Below are 27,058 nucleotides of genomic sequence, written 5' to 3' on the forward strand. Positions count from 1 at the left end.
GAGATGAACATGGTGTAAATAACCCAGAAAACTCCACTGAATTACAGGCAACTGCAAAAACTTTCCCCCAAGGCAATTTCAAGGGAAGAAGTCTCTCCTGCACCCAGTGTTGGCCCCTGAGAATAACAGCCAAGAATTGAGAATGGCATTTAAATAAACCTAGCCTTAATAACCAGGTTTTTCCCCCAAAGATAGCCTGCACCATCTGAAACACCCTAAAATTCATAGACAAATGTCAGTGTTTTTCTCACATAACTGCTCAGAAGTGACAGGTAAAAAATTCAGTCTTCTGATAGTAGGCATTCACTTGTTGAATGAATGAAGGAATGATGCATTTAGTCTGTTGTCTAAATCTAGCAAGATTTTTTTTGGAGATTTTTTTCTTCTAGTTTTATTGAGCTATAATCGACATAAGCACTATATAAATTTAAAGTGTACAGGGGACTTCCCTGGTGGTCAAGTGGTTAGGACTCCGTGCTTCTACTGCTGGGGGACCCGGGTTTGACCCATGGTCAGGATTGAATGTGGCCTGGTCTCAGCATGGCCAAAAAAAAACCCAAAAAATTGTGTAAAAAAAAAAAAAAAAAAAATTTAAGGTGTACAGCATAATGATTTGATTTACATACATCATGAAATGATGAGCACAATAAGTTTAGTGAACATCCATCGTCTCATACAGACACAAAATAAAAGGGAACAATTTTTTCCTTGTGATGAGAACTCTTAGGGGTGTACTCTCGACAACTTTCATATTCGACATACAGCAGTGTTATTAATTCCATTGCTTTCTAATGCCTGTTCAGGTCCCACGAGCCAAAAGTTATGCATGGATCGTCATTTGCCTAGTCGTTAAAGCATTCAATACCCTGGGATATTTCTTACTCTTTTCCCTGAACAGTTACTTAAACTATATAATTATTTAATATATAATTATTTAAATTATATACTTTAATTTTCACAGACTTTTGCCTGGTCTCCACCTAAATGGTTCTTTGTTTTTTTTGTTTTGTTTTTTTGCGGTACGCGGGCCTCTCACTGTTGCGGCCCCTCCCGTTGCGGAGCACAGGCTCCGGACGCGCAGGCTCAGCGGCCATGGCTCACGGGCCCAGCCGCTCTGCGGCATGTGGGATCTTCCCGGACCGGGGCACGAACCTGTGTCCCCTGCTTCGGCAGGCGGACTCTCAACCAGTGCGCCACCAGGGAAGCCCCAGTTCTTTGTTTTTTTAAATGTCATTTTCTTTTATATTGGAGTATAGTTGATTTACAATGTTGTGTTAGTTTCAGGTGTACAGCAAAGTGAATCAATTATGCATATACATATATCCACTCTTTTTTTTATTGTCATGCTATAATATAATGACCTGGGATAGGACAGAATCAAAGAATCACAAAATATATCTCCTATTTTAAGATTCTGCCATATGTTGAAGCTAATAATTTTTTTTTAAAACATCTTTATTGGGGTATAATTGCTTTAGAATGGTGTGTTAGTTTCTGCTTTATAACAAAGTGAATCAGTTATACATATGTTCCCATATCTCTTCCCTCTTGCATCTCCCTCCCTCCCACCCTCCCTATCCCACCCCTCCAGGCGGTCACAAAGCACCGAGCTGATCTCTCTGTGCTAAGCGGGTGCTTCCCACTAGCTATCTACCTTACGTTTGGTAGTGTATATATGTCCATGCCTCTCTCTCGCTTTGTCACAGCTCACCCTTGCCCCTCCCCATATCCTCAAGTCCGTTCTCCAGTAGGTAGGTCTGTGTCTTTATTCCTGTCTTAACCCTAGGTTCTTCATGGCTTTTTTTTCCCTTAAATTCCATATATATGTGTTAGCATACGGTATTTGTCTCTTTCTGAATTACTTCACTCTGTATGACAGACTCTAGGTCTATCCACCTCATTACAAATAGCTCAATTTCGTTTCTTTTTATGGCTGAGTAATATTCCATTGTATATATGTGCCATATCTTCTTTATCCATTCATCTGTTGATGGACACTTAGGTTGCTACCATGTCCGGGCTATTGTAAATAGAGCTGCAATGAACATTTTGGTACATGACTCTTTTTGAATTATGGTTTTCTCAGGGTATATGCCCAGTAGTGGGATTGCTGGGTCATATGGTAGTTCTATTTGTAGTTTTTTAAGGAGCCTCCATACTGTTCTCCATAGTGGCTGTACCAATTCACATTCCCAACAGCAGTGCAGGAGTGTTCCCTTTTCTCCACACCCTCTCCAGCATTTATTGTTTGTAGATTTTTTGATGATGGCCATTCTGACTGGTGTTAGATGAGATGCATTCTTTCATGTGTTTGTTGGTAGTCTGTATATCTTCTTTGGAGAAATGTCTATTTAGGTCTTCTGCCCATTTTTGGATTGGGTTGTTTGTTATTGAGCTGCATGAGCTGCTTGTAAATTTTGGAAATTAATCCTTTGTCAGTTGCTTCATTTGCAAATATTTTCTCCCATTCTGAGGGTTGTCTTTTGGTGGTGTTTATGGTTTCCTTTGCTGTGCAAAAGCTTTGAAGTTTCATTAGGTCCCATTTGTTTATTTTTGTTTTCATTTCCATTTCTCTAGGAGGTGGGTCAAAAAGGATCTTGCTGTGATTTATGTCATAGAGTGTTCTGCCTATGTTTTCCTCTAAGAGTTTGATAGTGTCTGGCCTTAGGTTTAGGTCTTTAATCCATTTTGAGCTTATTTTTGTGTATGGTGTTAGGGGGTGATCTAATCTCATACTTTTACATGTACCTGTCCAGTTTTCCCAGCACCACTTATTGAAGAGCCTGTCCTTTCTCCACTGTACATTCCTGCTTCCTTTATCAAAGATAAGGTGACCATATGTGCGTGGTTTTCTCTGGGCTTTCTATCCTGTTCCATTGATCTATCTGTTTTTGTGCCAGTACCATACTGTCTTGATTATTGTAGCTTTGTAGTATAGTGTGAAGTCAGGGAGCCTGATTCCTCCAGCTCCGTTTTCTTTCTCAAGATTGCTTTGGCTATTTGGGGTCTTTTGTGTTTCCATACAAATTGTGAAACTTTTTGTTCTAGTTCTGTGAAAAATGCCAGTGGTAGTTTGATAGGGATTGCATTGAACCTGTAGATTGCTTTGGGTAGTATAGTCATTTTCACAATGTTGATTCTTCCAATCCAAGAACATGGTATATCTCTCCATCTATTTGTATCATCTTTAATTTCTTTCATCAGTGTCTTATACTTTTCTGCATACAGGCCTTTTGTCTCCTTAGGTAGGTTTATTCCTAGATATTTTATTCTTTTTGTTGCAGTGGTAAATAGGAGTGTTTTCTTGATTTCACTTTCAGATTTTTTCATTAGTGTATAGGAATGCAAGACATTTCTGTGCATTAATTTTGTATCCTGCAACTTTACCAAATTCATTGATTAGCTCTAGTAGTTTTCTGGTAGCATCTTTAGGATCCTCTATGTATAGTATCATGTCATCTGCAAACAGTGACAGATTTACTTCTTCTTTTCCGATTTGGATTCCTTTTATTTCCTTTTCTTCTCTGATTGCTGTGGCTAAAACTTCCAAAACTATATTAATTAAGAGTGGTGAGAGTGGGCAACTTTGTCTTGTTCCTGATCTTCGTGGAAATGCTTTCAGTTTTTCACCATTGAGGATGATGTTGGCTGTAGGTTTATCATATATGGCCTTTATTATGTTGAGGAAAGTTCCCTCTCTGCCTACTTTCTGCAGGGTTTTTATCATAAATGGGTGTTGAATTTTGTCAAAAGCTTTATCTGCATCTATTGAGATGATCATATGGTTTTTCTCCTTCAATTTGTTAATATGGTGTATCACATTGATTGATTTGCATATATTGACGAATCCTTGCAGTCCTGGAATAAACCCCACTTGATCATGGTGTATGATCCTTTTAATGTGCTGTTGGATTCTGTTTGCTAGTATTTTGTTGAGGATTTTTGCATCTATGTTCATCAGTGATATTGGCCTGTAGTTTTCTTTCTTTGTGACATCCTTGTCTGGTTTTTGTATCAAGGTTATGGTGGCCTCGTAGAATGAGTTTGGGAGTGTTCCTCCCTCTGCTATATTTTGCAAGAGTTTGAGAAGGATAGGTGTTACCTCGTCTCTAAATGTTTGATAGAATTCGCCTGTGAAGCCACCTGGTCCTGGGCTTTTGTTTGTTGGAAGATTTTTAATCACAGTTTCAATTTCAGTGCTTGTGATTGGTCTGTTTATATTTTCTATTTCTTCCTGATTCAGTCTTGGCAGGTTGTGCATTTCTAAGAATTTGTCCATTTCTTCCAGGTTGTCCATTTCATTGGCATAGAGTTGCTTGTAGTAATCTCTCATGATCTTTTGTATTTCTGCAGTGTCAGTTGTTACTTCTCCTTTTTCATTTCTAATTCTATTGATTTGAGTCTTCTCCCTTTTTTTCTTGATGAGTCTGGCTAATGGTTTATCTATTTTATCTTCTCAAAGAACTAGCTTTTAGTTTTATTGAGCTTTGCTATTATTTCCTTCATTTCTTTTTCATTTATTTCTGATCTGATTTTTATGATTTCCTTCCTTCTGCTAACTTTGGGGTTTTTTTGTTCTTCTTTCTCTAATTGCTTTAGGTGCAAGGTTAGGTTGTTTATTCCAGATGTTTCCTGTTTCTTAAGGTAGGATTGTATTGCTATAAACTTCCCTGTTAGAACTGCTTTTGCTGCATCCCATAGGTTTTGGGTCGTTATGTCTCCATTGTCATTTGTTTCTAAGTATTTTTTTATTTACTCTTTGATTTCTTCAGTGATCACTTCGTTATTAAGTAGTGTATAGCCTCCACGTGTTTGTATTTTTTACAGCTCTTTTCCTGTAATTGATATCTAGTCTCATAGTTGTGGTCAGAAAAGATACTTGATACAATTTCAGTTTTCTTAAATTTACCAAGGCTTGTGACCCAAGATATGATCTATCCTGGAGAATGTTCCATGAGCACTTGAGAAATATCAATAAGTATCAATAAATATCAATTAAGTCCATCTTGTTTAATGTATCATTTAAAGGTTGTGTTTCCTTATTTTCATTTTGGATGATCTGTCCATTGGTGAAAGTGGGGTGTTAAAGTCCCCTACTATGAATGTGTTACCGTCGATTTCCCCTTTTATGGCTATTAGTATTTGCCTTATGTATTGAGGTGCTCCTATGTTGGGTGCATAAATATTTACAATTGTTATATCTTCTTCTTGGACCGATCCCTTAATCATTATGTAGTGTCCTTCTTTGTCTCTTCTAATAGTCTTCATTTTAAAGTCTATTTTGTCTGATATGAGAATTGCTACTCCAGCTTTCTTTTGGTTTCCATTTGCATGGAATATCTTTTTCCATCCCCTTACTTTCAGTCTGTATGTGTCTCTAGGTCTGAAGTTATCCACTCTTTTTTAGATTCTTTTCCCATATAGGCCGTTACAGAGTATTGAGTAGAGCTCCCTGTGCTATACAGTAGGTCCTTGTTGATTATTTTATATATAGTAGTGTATATATGTTAATCCCAAACTCCTAATTTATCCCTCCCTCCCACCTTTCCCCTTTGGTAACCATAATTTTTTTCTCAAAGTCTGTGAGTCTGTTTCTGTTTTGTAAATAAGTTCATTTGTATCATTTTTTCAGATTCCACATATAAGTGATAACATGATATTTGTCTCCGCTTAGTATGGTAATCTCTAGGACGATCCATGTTGCTACAAATGGCATTATTTCATTCTTTCTAATGGCTGTGTGATTGTCCATTGTATATATGTAAATGTAGCAAGACTGAAAAGAAAATGGCAAAGGACTCTTGTATCAAAAATTCCCACTTTTGGGCTTCCCTGGTGGCGCAGTGGTTGAGAGTCCGCCTGCCGATGCAGGGGACACGGGTTTGTGCCCTGTTCCGGGAAGATCCCACATGCCGTGCAGTGGCTGGGCCCGTGAGCCATGGCCGCTGAGCCTGTGTGAACAGAGCCTGTGCTCCGCAACGGGAGAGGCCACAATAGTGAGAGGCCTGTGTACTGCAAAAAGAAAAAAAAAAAATCCCACTTTTTATTAGCTCAGTATATACTCTTTGCCTCAATAATTAGTTTTAGGAGTGAGCAAAAGAACAAAAGTCTATTTAAAATAACCCTATGCCTCTTGCCCAAATTCTATCATGCTGCCAACACTTCTAAGGGTTCTGGGCATATGTATTTCATGTAAGATTTTGCAAAACTATCCCAGAATAATGAACCAACTGTCTAGGTAAGGGAGAACTTCTGTTACCTTTCAGTGATTCTACAGTAATAGGGATGAAAACAACAATGAAACAGCTTTGACAGAATTCAAGCAGATAAAACAGTATTAAAGAACCCAGCATTGCCTGTTCATTGCAGCACTATTTACAATAGCCAGGACATGGAAGAAACCTAAGTGTCCATCGACAGATGAATGGATAAAGAAGATGTGGCACATATATACAATGGAATATTACTCAGCCATAAAAAGAAACAAAATTGAGTTATTTGTAGTGAGGTGGATGGACCTAGAGACTGTCATACAGAGTGAAGTAAGGCAGAAAGAGGAAAACAAATACTGTATGCTAACACATATATATGGAATCTAAAAAAAAAAGGTTCTGAAGAACCTAGGGGCAGGACAGGAATAAAGACACAGACATAGAGAATGGACTTGAGGACACGGGGAGGGGGAAGGGTAAGCTGGGACGAAGTGAGAGTGTGGCATGGACATACATACACTACCAAATGTAAAACAGCTAGTGGGAAGCAGAGACATAGCACAGGGAGATCAGCTCTGTGCTTTGTGACCACCTAGAGGTGTGCGATAGGGAGGGGTGGGAGGGAGGGAGACGCAAGAGGGGGGGGATATGGGGATATATGTATACATATAGCTGAATCGGTTTGTTATACAGTAGCAACTAACACAGCAATGTAAAGCAATTATACTCCAATAAAGATGTCAAAAAAAAAACAAAACCCAGCATTGCCAAGAAACCCAGTACATTCCATGATAAAATAATAAAGCCATGGCATTGCCATGACTCTTGACTCACCCAAAACCAATGTGCACTAAATAATAGAGAAGTCAATTTTTTCTTTGGTTGGGAGACCTAGACCAGCCACTGCAGGCACATTGCTTTCCTAAACTAACTCTCAGCATCCACTCTGCTGCACCTTGCCCAACACAGTGCAGGCTATAGAGCTGCAGGTTTGTTTTTTTTCAATTGGAATATAGTTGATTTACAGTGTTGTGTTACATCTGCTGTACAGCAAAGTGACTCAATTAGACACATGTATACATTCTTTTTTATATTCTTTTCCATTATGGTTTATCCCAGGAGATTGGGATAAAGTTCCCTGTGCTATACATGAGGACCTTGTTGTTTAACCATTCTATTATAAAGTCTTTATTGAATTTGTTACAATAATGCTTCTGTTTTATGTTTTGGTGGTTTTGGCCGGGAGGCATGTGGGATCTTGTCTCCCTGACCAGGGATCGAACCTGCACCCCCTGCATTAGAAGGCGAACTCTAAACCACTGGACCACAAGGGAAGTCCCTAATCCATTCTAAATAATAGTTTGCATCTACTAACCCCAAACTCCCAGTCCTCCCCCCGCCCCACCTGCCCTCCCTTGGCAACCACCAGTCTGTTCTGTGAGTCTGTTTTGTAGATAGGTTCATTTGTGCCATATTTTCGATTCCATATATAAGTGATATCATATGGTATTTGTCTTTCTCTTGCTGACTTACTGCACTTCGCATAATAATCATCTCTAGTTGTATCCACGTTGCTGCAAATGGCATTATATCCTTCTTTTTTATGGCTGAGTGGTAGTCCATTGTGTGTGTGTGTGTGTGTGTGTGTGTGTGTGTGTGTGTGTGTATATAGATATATATATACACTACAACTTCTTTATCCATTTCTCTGTCGACAGACCTTCAGGTTGCTTCCATGTCCTGGCTATTGTAAATAGTGCTGCAATGTACATTAGGGTATATGTAGCTTTTCTTTTTTTTTCCCCCGCACACACACACACACACACACACACACACACACTATTTTATTTTACAAGAGATAAACTGACACCAAGCATTGTAAATGGATGACTACAACAAAAGCAACAATGACTGCAATTACCAAACATGAAATACACTCATACTATGTCATAATATTGACATTCAGTCCAGGAACCTTCCAATGTAACAGCTCCTTTACTTTGCAGTGAAAATTGATTTGTATATTTTTTGCCTCTGAGTCCTTGTGGGATTTATTTTATTTTTTAAAATTATTATTTTTATTCAAACAGAAAGTCACAAAAATTATAATCATCCTCATTAGGTCACTCAGTCCCATGTAATTTTTTTTCATCTTGATCTTTTGTTAGCACTTTTATGAGTTCATCAGTTTTCCGTTAGAGTTCTGAAAATGCTTATTCATTCAGTTCAGCAGTATAGTCAGTTACCAGAAACCTGTACTTGTCAGAGTCTTTTCCATGAATTCCTTGAAGCTGAAACCCTTTTATAGAAACATTTTTGCAAAAGCAACAGAGTATACCCAGAACTGTCTGTAAATGACAAAAGACTTAAAAATGACCACGGTTAAAGATTTGATGAAAGTTGATAATAATGCAATTGACAAGGAAATTTTAGTTATTTGAGATATACATTTTAAAGTAATAACTAGAATTGACTTATAACATTATACCAGAACATAAGATTTTTAGAAATTTCATGTAATGTCTGAAATATTTATATTAACATATTTCCATACAAATAACCCAAAGAAGGTTTATTAGTTTTGTTTTATACTGCAGGTTCTTATTAGCCATCAATTTTATACACATCAGTGTATACATGTCAATCCCAATTGCCCAATTCAGCATACTACCATCCCCACCCCACTGCAGTTTTCCCCCCTTGGTGTCCATATGTTTGTTCTCTACATCTGTGTCTCAACTTCTGCCCTAGAAACCGGTTCATCTGTACCATTTTTCTAGGTTCCACATACATGCATTAATATACGGTATTTGTTTCTCTGACTTCACTCTGTATGACAGTCTCTAGGTCCATCCACATCTCAACAAATGACTCAATTTCGTTCCTTTTTATGGCTGAGTAATATTCCATTGTATATAGGTACCACAACTTCTTTATCCATTCGTCTGTCAATGGGCATTTAGGTTGCTTCCATGACCTGGCTATTGTAAATAGTGCTGCAATGAACACTGGGGTGCATGTGTCTTTTTGAATTATGGTTTTCTCTGGATATATGCCCAGGAGTAGGATTGCTAGATCACGGTAATTCGATTTTTAGTTTTCTGAGGAAGCTCCATACTGTTTTCCACAATGGCTGCACCAACTTACATTCCCACCAACAGTGTAGGAGGGTTCCCTTTTCTCTATACCCTCTCCAGCATGTTATTTGTACACTTTTTTTTGTAGTCTTTTTAATGATGGCCATTCTGACTGGTGTGAGATAGTACCTGACTGTAGTTTTGATCTGCATTTCTCTAATAATTGGTGATGTCGAGCATCTTTTCATGTGCCTATTGGCCATCTGTAGTCTTTTCGGAGAAATGTCCATTTAGGTCTTCTGCCCATTCTTTGATTAGGATTTTTTTTTGGTGGTGTTGCTGAGTTGTATGAGCTGTTTGTATATTTTGGAGATTAAGTAGGGCAGCAGTTCTTAAGGTAGGGGTTCAGGGGACCTCAGACTGGGACAGGAGATCCCATGAAACTAGCTTCATAATAAGACATTATTTTTTTCACTCACACTCTCATAAATGTACAGTGGAGTTTTCCAAAGGCTACATGACATATCACACCAGTTATGAGAATCAACCTGTTTCCTATTAAGCCAGATATTAAAGATGTTTGCAAAAGTGTAAAATATGCCACTTCTGGAAAATAAGTTTTTCGTAAAATTGTTTAAATCAATGGATTTGTCATTAACATAAATTGTTAAAATTTCCTTAAATCGAATTTCAAATAGGATAAACATCGAGAGATATAACCTACATAAACAGAAGCTCTCTGGCATCCTCAATTTTAAGTGCAAAGGGGCCTTGCAACCAAAAAGTTTGAGAACTACTAATCCAGAGAAGCAACAAAGTCTCGGAGGGCAGATGTCTCTAGGAAGCCGTGCTCAGGGAAAGCAGTTTGTGGAACAGGCTACATGAATACAGTGCAGGACGCAAAGCAGCCAGTGAGATTTTCTGCTGTTAACTAAAGACAGTGTTTTAAAATATGAAAAGTCACTATAGACAGCAAATGACAAACAGCAAAGTATGTTGATGGTTATTAGGATAAAGATTGGTTTTAAGACTAATGCCTGTTACACTTGAATTTTATCTCTTGAACTCAAGTTGAATAACACAGTTGGGAAGAGGAAAAGCTATCAGGATTTAAGAGGCTGTGCCTTATAGACCATATTCTAGAGCTTAGCACAGTGAGCAGCATAGAGAAAGAGATCAGTATTGGTTAAGCAAGCTAATGAGCGACTTTAAAATGAAGTTATGAGGTTGACTAAGGTTGAGAGCAAAATGGCTATATCAAGAAAGGCTCATAACAGGGGGACTTGTTCTAGAATCAGTCCATCTCACTACCCCCAAACCTCCCTCCCCTCTTTGCCTCTTGACCCTCTTCACTTTCCTTTTAAAGTTTGATTAAAGGGGGGTGTTAGCAATCATCCCATCTCAAGCATCTTAATATCCTAAACTCAGTATGACCTGAATAGAACTCTTAATTCTAACCCCACATCTCCCTCATAGAAATGTGCTTCACCTGCATACTCCAACTTCATATGGTTCTTGATTCTCCTTTCCCCTTCATGCCTTCCACGTAATCCTCTGGCATGTCCTGTGATTCTACTCCCAAAGCACATAATGAACTTATCCACTTCTCTCCATCCCTACTTGATGACCCTGGTCCAAACCATTCGGATTAATCCTAATAGAGCTTGTCTCCATGCTTCCCCTTTGGTGCCTCTCCCTTCTCGCTACAATCTACAAAGCCCTGTCCATCTGGACTCCCTACTCCTGCCCCACCCCATTCTACTCCCACCTCATCTGCTCCAGCCACACTGGCCTTTCCCATCTTCTAAAATGCAAAACTCCTTCCTAAGCTGGAGCCAGCCTGAGGGCCTAGCATTCTCTGGAACACTCTACCTAAGAATCTTTACTTTGCTGCCCCTTTCTGGCCGTTTAGTTCTCGGCTCACTGTCACTTTCCACCTTTTCAGCGGCCTTTCAGATCACTGTCGCACCACTTCCCATGAAACCTCGGATTCTGGTTCCTTTCTTAATAGCATTCATGACTTGAAATCCTCTTATCTATTGATCTGCTCCATGAGAATAGGATCTTGCTGATCTTGTTCATTATTGTATCCTCTAAGCCTAGAAAACCGAGAACAGTGCCCGATCCACAGGAGACATTTAATAAATATTAAATATTGAGTGAATTACACGCTGCTGTTATACTCAAAGACCTTCTTTTCCTGGCAAACTGATCTCAAAGGAAAAGCAAGGTATTTACCACACATACATACATGTTACCGAATCTTAGACTTGGCTTTGGAAGGCTTAGGACTAGGTCAACATACAAAGCTATTCTCTGTATCAAATTTTACAACTGATCTTGATTTTTGCACTGGATAGCGACTTCATTTCAATTCTGCAACCACTTAAAATGACATATACTAACTGTTATTTGCATATCTTTTCAACAGTGCTTAAAGCTTAATAGATATACTAGGATCCTCTGAGAAACTGCAGTCAATAAAATTTTTCTGGAACATAGTAGTATTTCAAAAAGTGTATTCAATGAATGTTTTAATGTGTTCTCTCTATACAATGTTACCAAAGAAATATTCTTCTCTGGCTTCAAATAAGCTAATACCCTTTGAAGTATCGAAAATAAACCAACTCTTACAAGAAGACAAAAGAATAAATGGAAGCTTTTATTAGTGAAGCAAGTCAATTTATTATATTTCCAACATGGCCTTCTTCCTCTATAATGAAACAAACTACAATATTTTACAACATAACTTAGTTTTTTTAATATTCCAGAAGGGAAAAATTTCTTTGGGAATTTAGGAAAGCAAATATTTTGGGAAGAATAACTACAAGAAGTTATTTTTTCAACTTTAATACAGTAACAGCTTGCCCACCAGGTATATTACCCAGCATTTTTCCTTTATAATGAATCCATCAAGTATTAGCCAACAAAGAACCTACTTTTAGAAAATGAGGCAGGAAAGGTTTATATTTAAATAGGAAACGAGCAATCTAAATACCAATCACATGTCACTTTAACAAGGCAATTTATTTACATAGTTAGGTATAAATTATTGTTGATTAAGGTCCTAGCAAAAACTCAATTGGTCTATTTCAAGTTCAAACAGCACTCATCTGGCTATGAAGGTAGACATCATAATGGAATTGGGCCTGTTTGAATAAGGGGAAAAAAATCCATTAGTGCACTTTTTCTGTCATTAAAAACAAGGATTATTAAGTCAGGGACATCTTGGTTCTGAACCTCTCCATTTTTGTTGGAAGAAGACTGACCATCTCTTTGCTAAGTTCTAGTTCAACTTCTATTTCCTGGGCAGCTTCAGGGTGCTTCTCACAGTAATCAACAATAAATTTGTAATGTTCCAGTGATGTTGCCAAATTTTCTAGCTCTTTCTTGGGATCTGCAGTGATGATTTTGCCATAGAGACGGGCAACTCGAAACTTAGCTAACATGGCAGGGCGAAGAACATCTTCCCCTATATGCTCAGGAAATACTTTATTTGGGTCTCTCAGGGAGTCTAAGAAGAGCTGGTAGTACTTCAATGCTGACTTATTAAGACTATTTATTTTTTTCACGATGTGTGAATCAGGATCCCTCAGCTTGTCAGCTATGGCAATCTTCAAATCCATCATATCATAATAAGCATGTGCAACTTCAAACTGAATCTGTCTGTTGACCAACAAATAATACTGTGGATTCAGGTCCACAATTAGGGGCTCTAGCATAGCTATTCTGCGTTTATGCATCTTGCACCTTCTCTCCATGTCAGTTTCAAAGAATGCAAGCACCTTAAACAGAGCACTGTGGTCCTGGACAACTTCAATATGGTCAGTGACATAACCATCAATCTGAAAGAACTCTTTTGCCTCAGAAACATAGTGTTGACCCATTAAGAAAAGCTCTCTGGCTTCTTCAAAATCTGAAGGTCTCAAATAGCTCACTTTCTCTTCCACTGCAGAGATGGCATCACACAGTTCGCCGGTTCCAAACTGCACAGCTTTTTTCCTAACACTTTCTTCCTCATCTAGTTCTTTCTTCCTTAAAGCTCTAAGTTCAGATTGTTTATCAAGATCAAGCTCCCCTATGTTGTCCTGAAAGAAAAAAATAAATTATGGTTGAGGACAGACACTGGTCTCCTGCTGTCAATACTACAGCAAACTTAAGAGTAAAGATAAGAAAACCCTCTTCCCAGCCTGGTTTAGGGAGGTGATAAAATCACATGTTTTTAAACTTCTTTCTAATTATATTCCACTTATATTAAAAATGAAAGAAACTAGGAAAAAAAGTAAAACTGCTTATTTCCTCTTTGGGGCACTAACTCATTTATAGTTACTCTTTTTAAGGTAAGATAAATGCATATGAAAACTGTAAGAGCTGTGAAACATTATATACATCTAATACATTAGTAGTAGTATTTTAACATTAGAGTAAGATTGAAATCTACATCCTAAAAATATTGTATAGCAATGCAATTAAAATTAACAACATGTTTATGTTAAGTTATTTACTGAAATATATTACAGAGAAATGCTCTAAGTCTCAAAGATACTAAAATAAAGAGAGTTAAATCTACTCATAGTTAAAGTTATCTCCCCCACCTCCTGGGACCAAAAAAAAAAAACTAAGATGGTTAAAAAAAAAAAAAGGCTAAGCTCATTCTCTTCTTCCTAGACAAGAAAATTAAACATCAGACCCCTCAGTGGACAGCCCCAAGGCCTTCTCTTCTTTTCATTTGAAGTTGTCTCTCTAGATCTGCATTGTTCAAAACAGTAGCCATTTGCTGCGTGTGGATGGCTACTGAGCATCTGAAATGTCCAAACTGAGATGTCATCGGTGTAAAATGATACATACCCAATTTCCAAGACTTAGTACAAAATTTAAAATAGCTCAACTCTTTAGTATTGATGACAAATAGAAATGATTATTTCTTTTTATATTCTAGGCTAAGAAATATAAATTTCACCTGCTTTTTTCCTTTTCTAGTGTAACCACTAGAAAACGTGGAATACCAGCCACATATGTAATTTTATTTCTGTTGGACAGCACTGCTCTACACAGGTGACTCCATCCATACCCACGGTTGCAACTGCCATCCATGGGAGGAGGACTCACAAATCTACAGGTATGACCTGGACCTCTTCTCAAGCTCCAGACCCATAACTACAGCTCCCCACACAACATCTTCTCTCAGAAGACTCAGACACCTGATCCTCAACATGTCCACAATGGAACTCTTACTCTTCAGCAAACACATTCCTATTCTAGTAGTAGTTTAGTGAAGGACACTCCATCGATCTGGACAGCCAGCAGTCGAGGAATCACCCTTGAGATGTTCCTCTCCTCTCCTCTCCCCTTTACCCCACACTTCCAATCCATCACCAGGTCCTTTACATTTTGCCCCCTAAATACCTCCTGAATGCATTCTTTTCCACCATCTTTTGCCACCACCCTAGACCAAGCTCCTTTCACATCTCACCTCCACTGTTCCAATGGTCTTCTAATTTCCCCCATCCACTCTTGCTTTCCCTCAATTCATTCTCCATTCTGCTACATAAGTGATGAGTCCAAAAACTCTCCAAGGCTTCCATTCATTGAAGGCCCTGCTTGTTCTATCCCATCCTTTTTTTAAAATTAATTAATTTTTGGCTGCGTTGGGTCTTCGTTGCGGTGACTTCTCTTGTTGCCGAGCATGGGCTCTAGAGCGCAGGCTCAGTTCTTGTGGCGCACAGGATTAGTTGCTCCGCGGCATGTGGGATCTTCCCGGACCAGGGCTTGCACCCGTGTTCCCTGCATTGGCAGGCGGATTCTTAACCACTGTGCCAGCAGGGAGGTCCCTGTTCTATCCCTTTCTAACTCTATCGTTTATCACATGTGCTCTCACTCTGCTCTAGCCTCACAGGCAAGCGGGGGCCACTCTTCATCACCGTGCGTGGGCCTCTCACTATCGCAACCTCTCTTGTTGCGGAGCACAGGCTCCAGATGCGCAGGCTCAGTAGTTGTGGCTCACGGGCCTAGTTGCTCCGCGGCATGTGGGATCCTCCCAGACCAGGGCTCGAACCCGTGTCCCCCTGCATTAGCAGGCAGATTCTCAACCACTGCGCCACCAGGGAAGCCCCCGCCATAGAATTTTTAAACGTGCAGCTTCAGCTCCTTGGAATGCTATGCTTTCTCATTCCCAGAGCTTCGTTCAGATGTTACTTCCTGCTACTATGACTTCTCTTATCATGTATCTCTCCTTTGTGGAACTTACTAAAATTGCACTTTCATACGAAGTAAAAAAAAAAAAAAACACCGTCTAATTTTGTTCATCATAGTACAATGACTACCATAGAGCTGGCAGAAATACTTAAATTTGTATGTTATTAAACTTGAATTAAAGAAGGCTTTTCAGGTAAACAGATCATCAAAGGATAAAGTTAAAAGTAACAAAGCCAGATTAAGAAAATCTGAGTAATTTAGTAGCATGGCAACTATTTGAGTTTAAAGTAACCAGGTGATAAACTCGAGTGTCCAGTCTGGAAAACATCAACTAAAGGAAGGGTAAGAGTTAAATGACACAGGGTGTTTTGCTTGACATAATTACTTCAAATGCAGGCCGTAAGTCTCTAAATCTTGTTTACTTAATGTGCTTCCTGGCTGCTTGTTTGTTTACATGCTTTCTAGGCTGCTTTCTGAGAAGAAAGCTGACAGATTTTCCTGGCAACTTCTTTCGACATAAAGCTCCCTAGTTTTACTCCCCACTTCCTTTCTTTTCCAAACATGCCTCATCTTTACCCTCTACCTCTGAAGTGCTCTCATCTTTGAAAGACCCATGCTTCCAGGAGTTTGTGGCTTGTTTGCTTTTATTTTGTTTAGTAGTTTCACAAGGGTCTATATTGACTAAAACTGATTATACTTTAATGCATGTAAATAGAAAAGCAGCATAACTCCTTCAGGAAAGTCTCCAATGTATCTACACTTAGTATGGTGCATCCAAATGATTTATTTTCCTCTGTAGTGGTTAGGAACTAGAATCCATTAGGTATGGATCAGTAATAACAACACCAATGATGATAGTTAACTTACTGAGGACTTGGTTATGTCTCAGGCACTTTTCTGAGCCCTTTATATACATTTAACTCTCACAGCAACACTATTAAGTACTATTATTACCCCCATCTTACTTGTGAGGAAATTGAGGCAAAGAGAAGTTAACTGCCATGAATACACAGCTACAAACTAGCAGGGCTGTTTGCAGATACGTTTATACTTATATTTTTATTAAATATATATTTACTCCATAAAGTATGTAAAGATTAGTAAGACTTCCTGCCATCAAGTTGCTTATAGTCTAAAAAGAGGAAAAGGAATAAGATAAGAATATGAATAGGGGATAACAGGGATAATACAAAGTCAAGTGACTTAGGTAGGGTTCTATGGAATTTAAAGGAGGGAGAAGATATCTGTAGGGGATGAATAATTATACATTCAGTAATTTTTGAGAGGGGCTTCCCTGGTGGTGCAGTGGTTAAGAATCCACCTGCCAACGCAGGGGACACGGGTTTGATCCCTGGTCCAGGAAGATCCCACATGCCGCGGAGCAACTAAGCCCGTGCGCCACAACTACTGAGCCTGTGCTCTAGAGCCCATGAGCCACAACTACTGAAGCCCGCGTGCCACAACTACTGAAGCCCGCACACCTAGAGCCCGTGCTCCACAACAAGAGAAGCCACAGCAGTGAGAAGCCCGTGCTCCCCACAACTAGAGAAAGCCCTTGTGCAGCAACAAAGACAATGCAGCCAAAAATAAATTTAAAAAAATAATTTTTGAGAACCTGTTGTGTCTGGAGATTAGTATATGATACAAATACGATGAAGACTCCCTCTCATGGAGCTTATGCTCTATCCAAAGGGAAGTCTTGAAGGAAGAGGTGTTATGTGAGATGGCCTCGATTGATGAGTAAGATTTGAAAAGGCTGAGATGGGGGAGAACAAGAAACAAATACATATGAGCATTCTGCATGCCTTGAATAATACACATGCAGTGAGCCCAATGAGCATACTCCCCATTTTAAGCTTTTACTTAACATCCTGCTATTTAAGAAAGAAAAGACCACTTTTGACTGTATTACCTGCATGGAAAGTTGGGCATTCTGCATGAGAGTCAAACAGTATTTGATCCAGCATCTTGCTATTTCCCCTTTTCTTTGGTGATAAAGCTCTGGCACATCTCCTTCAGCTTCAGTAGCTAAAATGATACATGATTTGTGTAAGTTAAGGGTCACAATTGGAATTTTCATTGTGTACTGCATTCTTTTTTGTATTACTTACCCCCCCCATTATAAAAGTAACAAGTCCTCACTGAAGCAGTGGGGGAAAAAAAATTCCTACCACGCAGAGGTACTCACTATTATTTGCATATTTCTTTCTAGTGTTTTCTTATGTATTACCTATAGGTAAAAACTAAGGTCACCATGTATATTAAATTTTGAATACAGGCATACCTCAGAGATATTGCAGGACTGATTCCAGACCACTGTGATAAAGTGAGTTACACGAATTTTCTGTTTTCCATAGCATATAAAAGTTATGTTTGCACTATACTGTAGTCTATTAAGTGTGCAATAGCATCACGTCTTAAAAATGTACACATCTTAATTAAAAAATACTTTATTGCTAAAAAATGCTAACCATCATCTGAGGCTTCAGAGCGTCATAAACTTTTTTGCTGGTGGACAGCCCCGCCTCAGTGCTGGTGGCTGCTGACCGATTAGGGTGGTGGTTGCTGAAGGGTGGGGGGGCCGTGGCAATCTCTTAAAACAAGACAGCAGTGATGTGTGCTGTGCTGATGGACTCCTCCTTTCATGAACAATTTCTCTGTAGCGTGCAATGCTGTTTGACAGCATTTCACCCAACGCAGAACTTCTTTCAAAATTGGAGTCCATCCTCTCAAACCCTGCCACTATTTCATCAACTAAGTTTATGTACTATTCTAACTCCTTTGTTGTCATTTCAAGAATCTTCACAGCATCTTCACCAGGAGTAGATTCCATCTCAGGAAACCATTCTCTTTGCTCATCCTCATCTGTCAAAATTTTATGAGATTGCAGCATTTCAGTCACATCTTCAGGCTCGACTTTTAGTTCTCACACTATTTCTACCGCATCTGCAGTTACTTCCTCCACTGAAGTCTTAAACCCCTCAAAATCATCCCTGAGGGCTGGAGTCAGCTTCTTCCAAACTCCTGTTAATGTTGATATTTTGACCTCTTCCCATGAATCATGAATGTTCTTAATAGCATCTAGAATAGTGAATCCTTTGCAGAAGATTTTCAATTGACTTTGCCCAGATCCATCAGAGGAATCACATCTATGGCAGTGATAGCCTTATGATTTTTTTCTTCAAACAGTAAGACTTGAAAGTCGAAATTACTCCTTGATCCATGTGCTGCAGAATGGATGTTGTATTAGCAAACGTAAAAACAACATTAATTGCACTGTTATCTCCATCAGAGCTCTTGGATGACCGAGGTACATTGTCAATGAGCAGTAATCTTTTGAAAGGAATTTTTTTTTTTGAACAGTAGGTCTTAACAGTGGGCTTAAAATATTCAGTAAACCATGTTGTAAACAGATGTGTTGTCATCCAGGTTTTGTTTTTCCATTTACAAAGCACAGGTAGCATAACTAGCATAAAGCATAATTAGCACAATTCTTTCGGGCCCTAGGATTTTCAAAGTAGTAAATGAGCATTAGCTTCAAGTTAAAAGTCACCAGCTGCACTAGCCCCTAACAAAAGAGTCAGCCTGTCCTTTGAAGCTTTGAAGCCAGGCACTGACTTCTCTCTAGCTATGAAAGTCCTAGATGGCATCTCCTTCCAGTAGAAGGCTGTTTCATCCACACTGAAAATCAGTTTAGTGTAGCCACCTTCGTTAATGATCTTAGCTAGATCTTCTGGATAATTTGCTGCTTCACCTTGCACTTTTACGTTATGCAGACAGCTTCTTAAATCTCATGAACCAACCTCTGCTAGCTTCAAACTTCTCTTTGGCAGCTTTCTCGCCTCTCTCAGCCTCCACAGAAATGAAGAAAGGGCCTTTCTCTGGATTAGGTTTTGGTTTAAGGGAATGTTGTGACTTGTTTAATCTTCTATCCAGACCACTAAAACTTTCTCCATATCAGCAATAAGGCTGTTTTGCTTTCTTATCATTGATGTGTTGACTGGAGTAGCACTTTCAATTTCCTTCAAGAACTTTTCCTTTGCATTCATAACTTGGCTAACCTGCGCAAGAGGGAGTATCTTTTGGTCTATTTTGACAGGCCTTCTTCACTAAGCTTAATCATTCCTAGCTTTTGATTTAAAGTGAGAGATTTGCAACTCTTCCTTTCACTTAGAGATCACTGTAGGGTTATTAACTGACCTAATTTCAATAGTGTTGTGTTCTCAGGAAACAGGGAGGCCGGAGGAGAGGGAGGAAGACATGGGGGAACAGCCAGTCAGTGGAGTAGTCAGAACACACATTTACCAATTAAGTTCACCATCTTATATGGACACAGTTAGTGGCACCCCAAAACAATTTCTTAGACCTTAGAACAGGTATATGTGGGTGATTAATACCATTATTAATCGAATTAGATTAATAAAAGGATTGCTCATACAGGTTTTTAGAATACTTTAGGATAAGAATTCCATAATTCATGTCTACTTGGATTCTTTTTTTTCTTTTCCATTATGGTTTATTACAGGATGTTGAATACAGTTACAATAGGACCTTGCTGTTTATCCATTCTATATATAATAGATTGCATCTGCTAGTCCCAAACTCCCAATCCAACCCTCCCCAACACCATCCCCCCGGCAACCCCGAATCTATACACGGGTTCTTAAGAGGTAGCTTGTTGAAAGCAGTTTCCTCTAATGTTGAAGCACTTGCTTTTACCACCTCGCCTATGCTATGGTCTCTGTAAATGAAGAAATAGTGTTGAACAAGGTGAAGGTTAGCACAGCTCCTAATTAATCTGTCAAATTCCAATTTAGTAGAATCCAAATTGAAATGGATTTTTCATAAATTAAAAGCGGTCCTGAGTGGAAAGCACCCCCCAAAACAATGTTTGGAATGATGGGGGTGATTTAATGAAGGGTCAAATATTTCATTTTGTAATGAGTCCCACGTCCAGTTTTACCAAAATACTGTTACATCTGTGGAAGGAATTTATTTTTGCAAAGAACAATTTTTAAATTTTTCATGGTTTAAATTATTTTGGTTTTCACTAGTATTTAAAAATCCTTTGTAACATGAAGTAACATTTTCAGTCGTCATGTTAGATTTAATGCAGTATTGCCATTAATCTGTGTACTTTGCTCTGCCTTTATAATCTTCCTTTTTCCCTCAACATGGGTGTGACACAAATGCCAAGTACAGCAGGCACCGCCCAGCTCTACAGGGAAAGAATCAAGTCGCTCACCTCCCAAGCAACATGGAAGCAACATAGAAGCACAACACTGATGTAAGTCACCAGTCAGTTGGATTGTCTCCTTCAGGTGAACATTCAGTTCCATAGAAAAAGTGGTTTTTAATCCCAACAGTAAAACTTTGTACCTGGATTCTCTTATAAGGAAACAATGTATAGCTGATTCTCATTGTTCCTGGTAGTTATGTTCTATAAAGCTGCTGTGAACAGTGAATTTGGGAATGCTAAAACATCACTCCTAGGGAAAATACAGGGTTACGTTCTGATGAGCTTCTGGTCACAATATTTTCATCAACTGATCAATATATAACCTTATTTTAATGTGTTTCTGTTTAAAGACACCTTATTTAATATATAATTGACTCATTAACATTGACATTAACATTGAACTCATGGCCAATAGCACTGTAGCTTGTGCCTAAATGAAGCTTAACTAGCACAGTATTTTCTCCAGAGGGCACATCCCAGCCTTCATGTGCTTAGGAACATTAGATACCACTTCAGCACTACACTTGGGGGCCATTTTAAACAATGAAATCGCCAACAAAATGCAAAAAAAAAATGTGAAAAATGTGGCACTGAGTAACTTAGACCACAAAAAGGATACGTGTTTATAAGGTGGATCATTACCTTGTTTAACCTCAGCTGGTAATGTGCACCTCAGGTGCCTCAAATCCTCTGCTGTCTGCAAATGACCACACAAGTGCCTCGAGTACTGATTTTGGGGGTTATGAGTAAATTGTGCCAAGTAGGCAAATTCAAAAATATGGAATATACAGGGCTTCCCTGGTGGCACAGTGGTTGAGAGTCTGCCTGCCCATGCAAGGGACACGGGTTCGTGCCCCAGTCCGGGAGGATCCCACATGCTGCGGAGTGGCTAGGCCCCTGAGCCATGGCCGCTGAGCCTGCGCGTCCGGAGCCTGTGCTCCGCAGCGGGAGAGCCCACAACAGTGAGAGGCCCGCGTACTGCAAAAAAAAAATAAATAAATATGGAATCTACAAATAATGAGGATTGACTATTTTGGAACCTGCACTTACATATGAAGTCCTTGATCTTTCCTTTTCAGAAATAGCTTATGGATCTGGGTAACTGACTTAAGGTTTGGAAGCAAAAGTTACTGGATTGTATACCTTACTAAAATGTGCTCAGAGGTCCTGGTGGACATATTACTGATCTTATTTATTTTTTTGAATGTTTATTTTATATTGGAGTATAGTTAATTAACAAGGTTGTGTTAGTTTCAGGTGCACAGCAGAGTGATTCAGTTATACATAGGATATACTTGTATCCTTTTTCAAATTCTTTTCCCATTTAGGTTATTAGATTTTTTTTTTTAAATCCATCCTATGACAAAGGCTTTACTAACAACTTTCCATACAGTTAGTCAAAAAATAAAAAAAAAAAACACAGCAGACAGCATCTCACACACTAGAAACCAACATGACAAGAGCCCCTTCTCCACACTGTAAAAAAACAAAACAAAACCAAAAAACCCAAAACTGAGAACTTAGTTTTGGTGGGGGACAGAACTTTGGTCCCCTACCAAATGAACTGAAATATCCCAGTAGAGAATCAAACCAAAGTGGTAAGATGGGGATAGGGGGTGGGTGTCAGATTTTTAAATAACTGCTTTTGTGACAAACGAGCTGGAAAAGACAGGTTTGGGCTAGGCTGCGTCCCTTACTATAACTATCAGGTTATTACAGACTATTGAGCAGAGTTCCCTGTGCTACCGAGTAGGTCCTCTTTAATTTTTAAAAAAATATTTATTTGGCTGCATTGGGTCTTAGTTGTGGCATATGGGATCTTCATTGTAGCCTGCAGGATCTCTTGTTGCGGTGCACAGGGCTGCTTTCTAGTTGTGGCGGGCGGGCTCTAGAGCAAACAGGCTTAGTTGCCCCATGGCATGCCCCATGGCATGTTGGATCTTAGTTCCCGAACAAGGGATCGAACCTGCACCCCCTGCATTAGAAGGCAGCTTAACCACTGGAGCACTAGGGAAGTCCCTGTAGGTAAATCTCTTTTAAATATAGCAGTGTATGATATTTGTCTTTCTCCATCTGACTGACTTCACTTAGCATGATAATCTCCAGGTAAATCCATGTTGCTGCAAATGGCATTATTTCATTCTTTTTAATGGCTGGGTAATATTCCATTGTATATATGTACCACATCTTCTTTATCCATTCATCTGTTGATGAACATTTAGGGTGCTTCCATGTCTTTGCTACTGTAAACAGCACTGCAGTGAACACTGGGGTGCATGTATCCTTTTGAACCATGATTTTCTCTGGAGATATGCCCAGGAGTGGGATTGCTGGGTCACAGGGTAGCTCTATTTTTAGTTCCTTAAACTTCCATACTGTGCTCCACAGTAGCTGCACCAATTTACATTCCCACCTACAGTGTAGGAGGTTTCCCTTTTCTCCACACCCTCTCCAGGATTTTTTATTTGTAGACTTTTTGATGATGGCCATTCTGACTGGTGTGAGGTGATACCTCATTGTAGTTTTGATTTGCATTTCTAATACTTAGCAATGCTGAGCATCTTTTCATGTGCCTGTTGGCTATCTGTATGTCTTCTTTGGAGAAATGTCTGTTTATGTCTTCTGGGTTGTTTTTTTCTGTTGTTGAGCCACATGAGCTGTTTGTAAATTTTGGAGATTAATCCCTTGTCTGTGGTGTCATTTGCAAACGTTTTCTCTCATTCTGTGGGTTGTCTTTTTGTTTATGGTTTCATTTGCTGTGCAAAGCTTTTGAGTTTAATTGGGTCCCATTTGTTTATTCTTGTTTTTTTTATTTCCATTACCCAAGGATTTGGATTGAAAAAGATCTTGCAGTGATTTATGTCCAAAGTGTTCTGCCTGTATTTTCCTCTAAGAGTTTTATAGTATCCAATCTTATTTAGGTCTTTAATCCATTTTCAGTTTTAAATTTTTTTTATTGGAATACAGTTGCTTTACAATGTTGTTAGTTTCTTGCTGTACAGCAAAGGGAATCAGTCATATGTATAATATATATCCATTCTTAGATTTCCTTCCCATTTAGGTCACCACAGAGCACTGAGTAGAGTTCCCTGTGCTATACAGTGGGTTCTCATTAGTTAGCTACTTGAAGCATTTTAAAAGTCTTAGTATTGGACAGATGAATGGATAAAGAAGAGGTGCATATATACAATGGAATATTACCCAGCCATTAAAAAGAATGAAATAATGCTATTTGCAGCAACATGGATGGACCTGGAGATTATCATACTAAGTGAAGGAAGTCAGATGGAGAAAGACAAATATCATATAATACAGCTTAAAAAATGATACAGGGCTTCCCTAGTGGCACAGTGGTTAAGAGTCCGCCTGCCGATGCAGGGAACACGGGTTCGTGCCCTGGTCTGGGAAGATCCCACATGCTGCGGAGCGGCTGGGCCCGTGAGCCATGGCTGCTGGGCCTGCGCGTCCGGAGCCTGTGCTCTGCAACAGGAGAGGCCACAACAGTGAGAGGCCCGTGTACCGCAAAAAAAAAAAAAAAAAAAAGATACAAATGAACTTATTTACAAAACATAAACAGACTCACAGAGAAGGAACTTATGGTTATGGGGGGGCGGGGAGGGTGACAGATTGGGAGTGACATGTACACACTGATATTTAAAACAGGTTAACTACAAGGACAGGGAACTCTGCTCAATACTCTGTAACAACCTAAATGGGAAAAGAATTTGAATAAAGGATACATGTATATGTATAACTGAATCACTTTGCTGTACGCCTGAAACTAACATAACATTGTTAATCAACTATATTCCAATATAAAATAAAATTTTAAGGGACGTCCTGGCAGTCCAGTGGTTAAGACTCCGTACTTCCAACGCAAGAGGCATGGGTTTGATCCCTGATTGGGGAACGAAGATCCCACTTGCTGTGCAGTGTGGCCAAAAAAATTAAAAAAAAAACAAAGTTCCAAAAAGCAAAATTTGAATTTGCCATGTGCTGCCCATTATTTACATAGCATTTACACTGTATTTGGTATTATAAGTATACTCTAGAGATGATTTAATGCATACAAGAGGATGTGCATTGGTTATATGCAAATACTATGACATTTTATATAAGGGACTGTAGCATCCATAGATTTTTGGTATCCATGGTGGCCCTGGAACCAATCTCCCATGGATACCAAGGGATGACTGTACCAGAAGTAGAACTGCTAGGTCATACATAGCTCTATTTTTAATTTCTTGAGGAACCTCCAAACAGTTTTTCATAGTGGCTACATCAATTTACAATCCTACCACAGTGCACATGGGTCCCCTTTTCTCCACATCTTGACCAACACTTGTTATTTCTTGTCTTTTTGATAATAGTCAATCTAATAGGCGTGAGGTGATAGCTCATTGTGGTTTTGATGTGCTCAAATATACATGTTAACTGTGATTTATAAAACCAAATGAAACACTATAAACTAGATACTTGGACATATCACATATTGTACTCCAACCAAAAATGTATAACGTGAATATTAGTGTAAAGAAACAGCGAACACCAATTGGAAAAATCTATGAAATAACTGGCCTATATATTTTCAAAAATATCTGTGATGAAAGGCTGAGGAACTGTTCCAGATTAAAGATGACTAAAGAGATGTGACAACTACTATGGAGAATAGTATGGAGGTTCCTTAAAAAACTAAATACAGAAACTACCATATGATCCTGCAATCCCACTCCTGGGCATATATCCAGAGAAAACCATAATTCGAAATGACGCATGCACCTCAGTGTTCATTGCAGCACTACTTACAGTAGCCAGGACATGGAAGCAACCTAAACGTCCATCAACAGAAAAACGGATAAAAAAGATGTGGTACATGTATACAACGGAGTATTACTCAGACATAAAAGAACGAAATAATGCCATTTGCAGCAACATGGGTGGACCTAGAGATCGTTGTACCGAGCAAAGTAAGTCAAAGAGAAATATCATGATGTTGCTTAGACGTGGAATGTGGAATCTAAGAAAATGGTACAAATGAACTTACTTACAAAACAGAAATAGCATTACAGATGTAGAAAATTTACAAATTTACAGTTACTGGGGGGTAAGGAGGGGGTGGGATGAATTAGGAGATTACGATTGACATAGACACACTACTACATATAAAACAGATTAACTAATAAGGACCTACTGTATAGCACAGGGAACTCAATACTCTAATGCCCTATATGGGAAAAAAATCTAAAAGAGTGGATATATGTATAACTGACTGACTTTGCTCTACAGCAGAAACTAACATAACATTGTATATCAACTATATTCCAATAAAAATTTTAAAAAGAGATGTGACAACTAAATACAACCTTGAACTGGATACTCTGGTACTAGAGAAATTGCTATAAAGGACATTACAGGGACAGCTACTAAATATGAATTATAGATAAAAGAATTGTATAACAATTATATTTCCTGTTCTATAATATAAGAAAATACTCATTTTTAGGAAAAACACTGAAGTATTAGGGGGTAAAGGAACCTAATGTATGCAATCTTCTCTCAAATGGTTCAGAAAGAAAAAATGTGACTACAAATGAGGCAAATACTAAAAACTGGTAAATTTAGAAGGGCGTATGGTAGTTCTTTGTTCTGTTCTTGAATTTTCTAAAGTTTAACATGATTTTAAAATAAAAATTTTAAAAAGCTATGTAATTAAACACGCACACCTAAACTTACTGTCTTCTGTGGTTCGGATCTTTCCAGTTTGACCAAAAATGACATTAGCAGCTGATAAACAGTGCCTGGCCTCCATAAAGCATTGCTGTTGAGGAAATAAACAAGAATAAAGTCTTAACAAAATCAGGTAGAAACCACCACTAAGGAGATCCTGTATAGTAACTAAACAAGAAGGTATATAAGATATATTTTAGTATTATCTGGTTGAAAAAACTACCTTAAAGATTAAAATAACAATACCCCCAAACTCTTAATCCAAACTGGCTGAAAAACAACTGCTGATTGACTACTGAAGGAGAGCTAACTTTTAATCAGCATACAAGAATGGCTATCATCCTAGACTCAAAGTACCTCACAGTCCTTTTAGGTGCAGGCTAAGTAGCCAAAGTTCCACACATGATCAATTTTTAGACCATTTACATTCTGTCAGAGGACTTGAAGATTTAATCTTTCTTAGGTTTAGAGATCCCTTTTACATCCTACCATTCAAAGGCAAACAGGATAAATTTTGATAGAGATTCCTGTCTTCTAAAATCTTTGGAATTTACAATACGAGGCTTCCCACCAAGTTCTGAAGTCAGCAGATTTCCACAGATGAACTC

At 38.7% G+C, this 27,058-nt stretch overlaps 1 protein-coding gene across 2 annotated transcripts in view; it reads right to left on the minus strand.

Moving 5' to 3' along the window:
* Positions 1–11,945: 11,945 nt before the first annotated feature.
* KIFBP (kinesin family binding protein) overlaps positions 11,946–27,058 on the minus strand; it is a 41,233-nt gene continuing 26,120 nt past the window's right edge. Inside the window, exons 5-7 of one of the 2 annotated variants that reach the window (XM_060034891.1) lie at positions 26,457–26,541; positions 17,397–17,512; positions 11,946–13,377 (exon numbers count right to left, since the gene is read on the minus strand). In XM_060034891.1, coding sequence (XP_059890874.1) covers positions 12,502–13,377; positions 17,397–17,512; positions 26,457–26,541 — 1,077 coding nt within the window. In that variant the 3' untranslated portion in view covers positions 11,946–12,501. Of the gene's footprint in view, positions 13,378–17,396; positions 17,513–26,444; positions 26,542–27,058 lie in introns of both variants that reach the window. The other variant, XM_060034889.1, reaches the window with a different exon arrangement.

Source organism: Delphinus delphis, chromosome 16, assembly GCF_949987515.2.
Source record: "Delphinus delphis chromosome 16, mDelDel1.2, whole genome shotgun sequence".
NCBI lineage: Eukaryota > Metazoa > Chordata > Mammalia > Artiodactyla > Delphinidae > Delphinus > Delphinus delphis.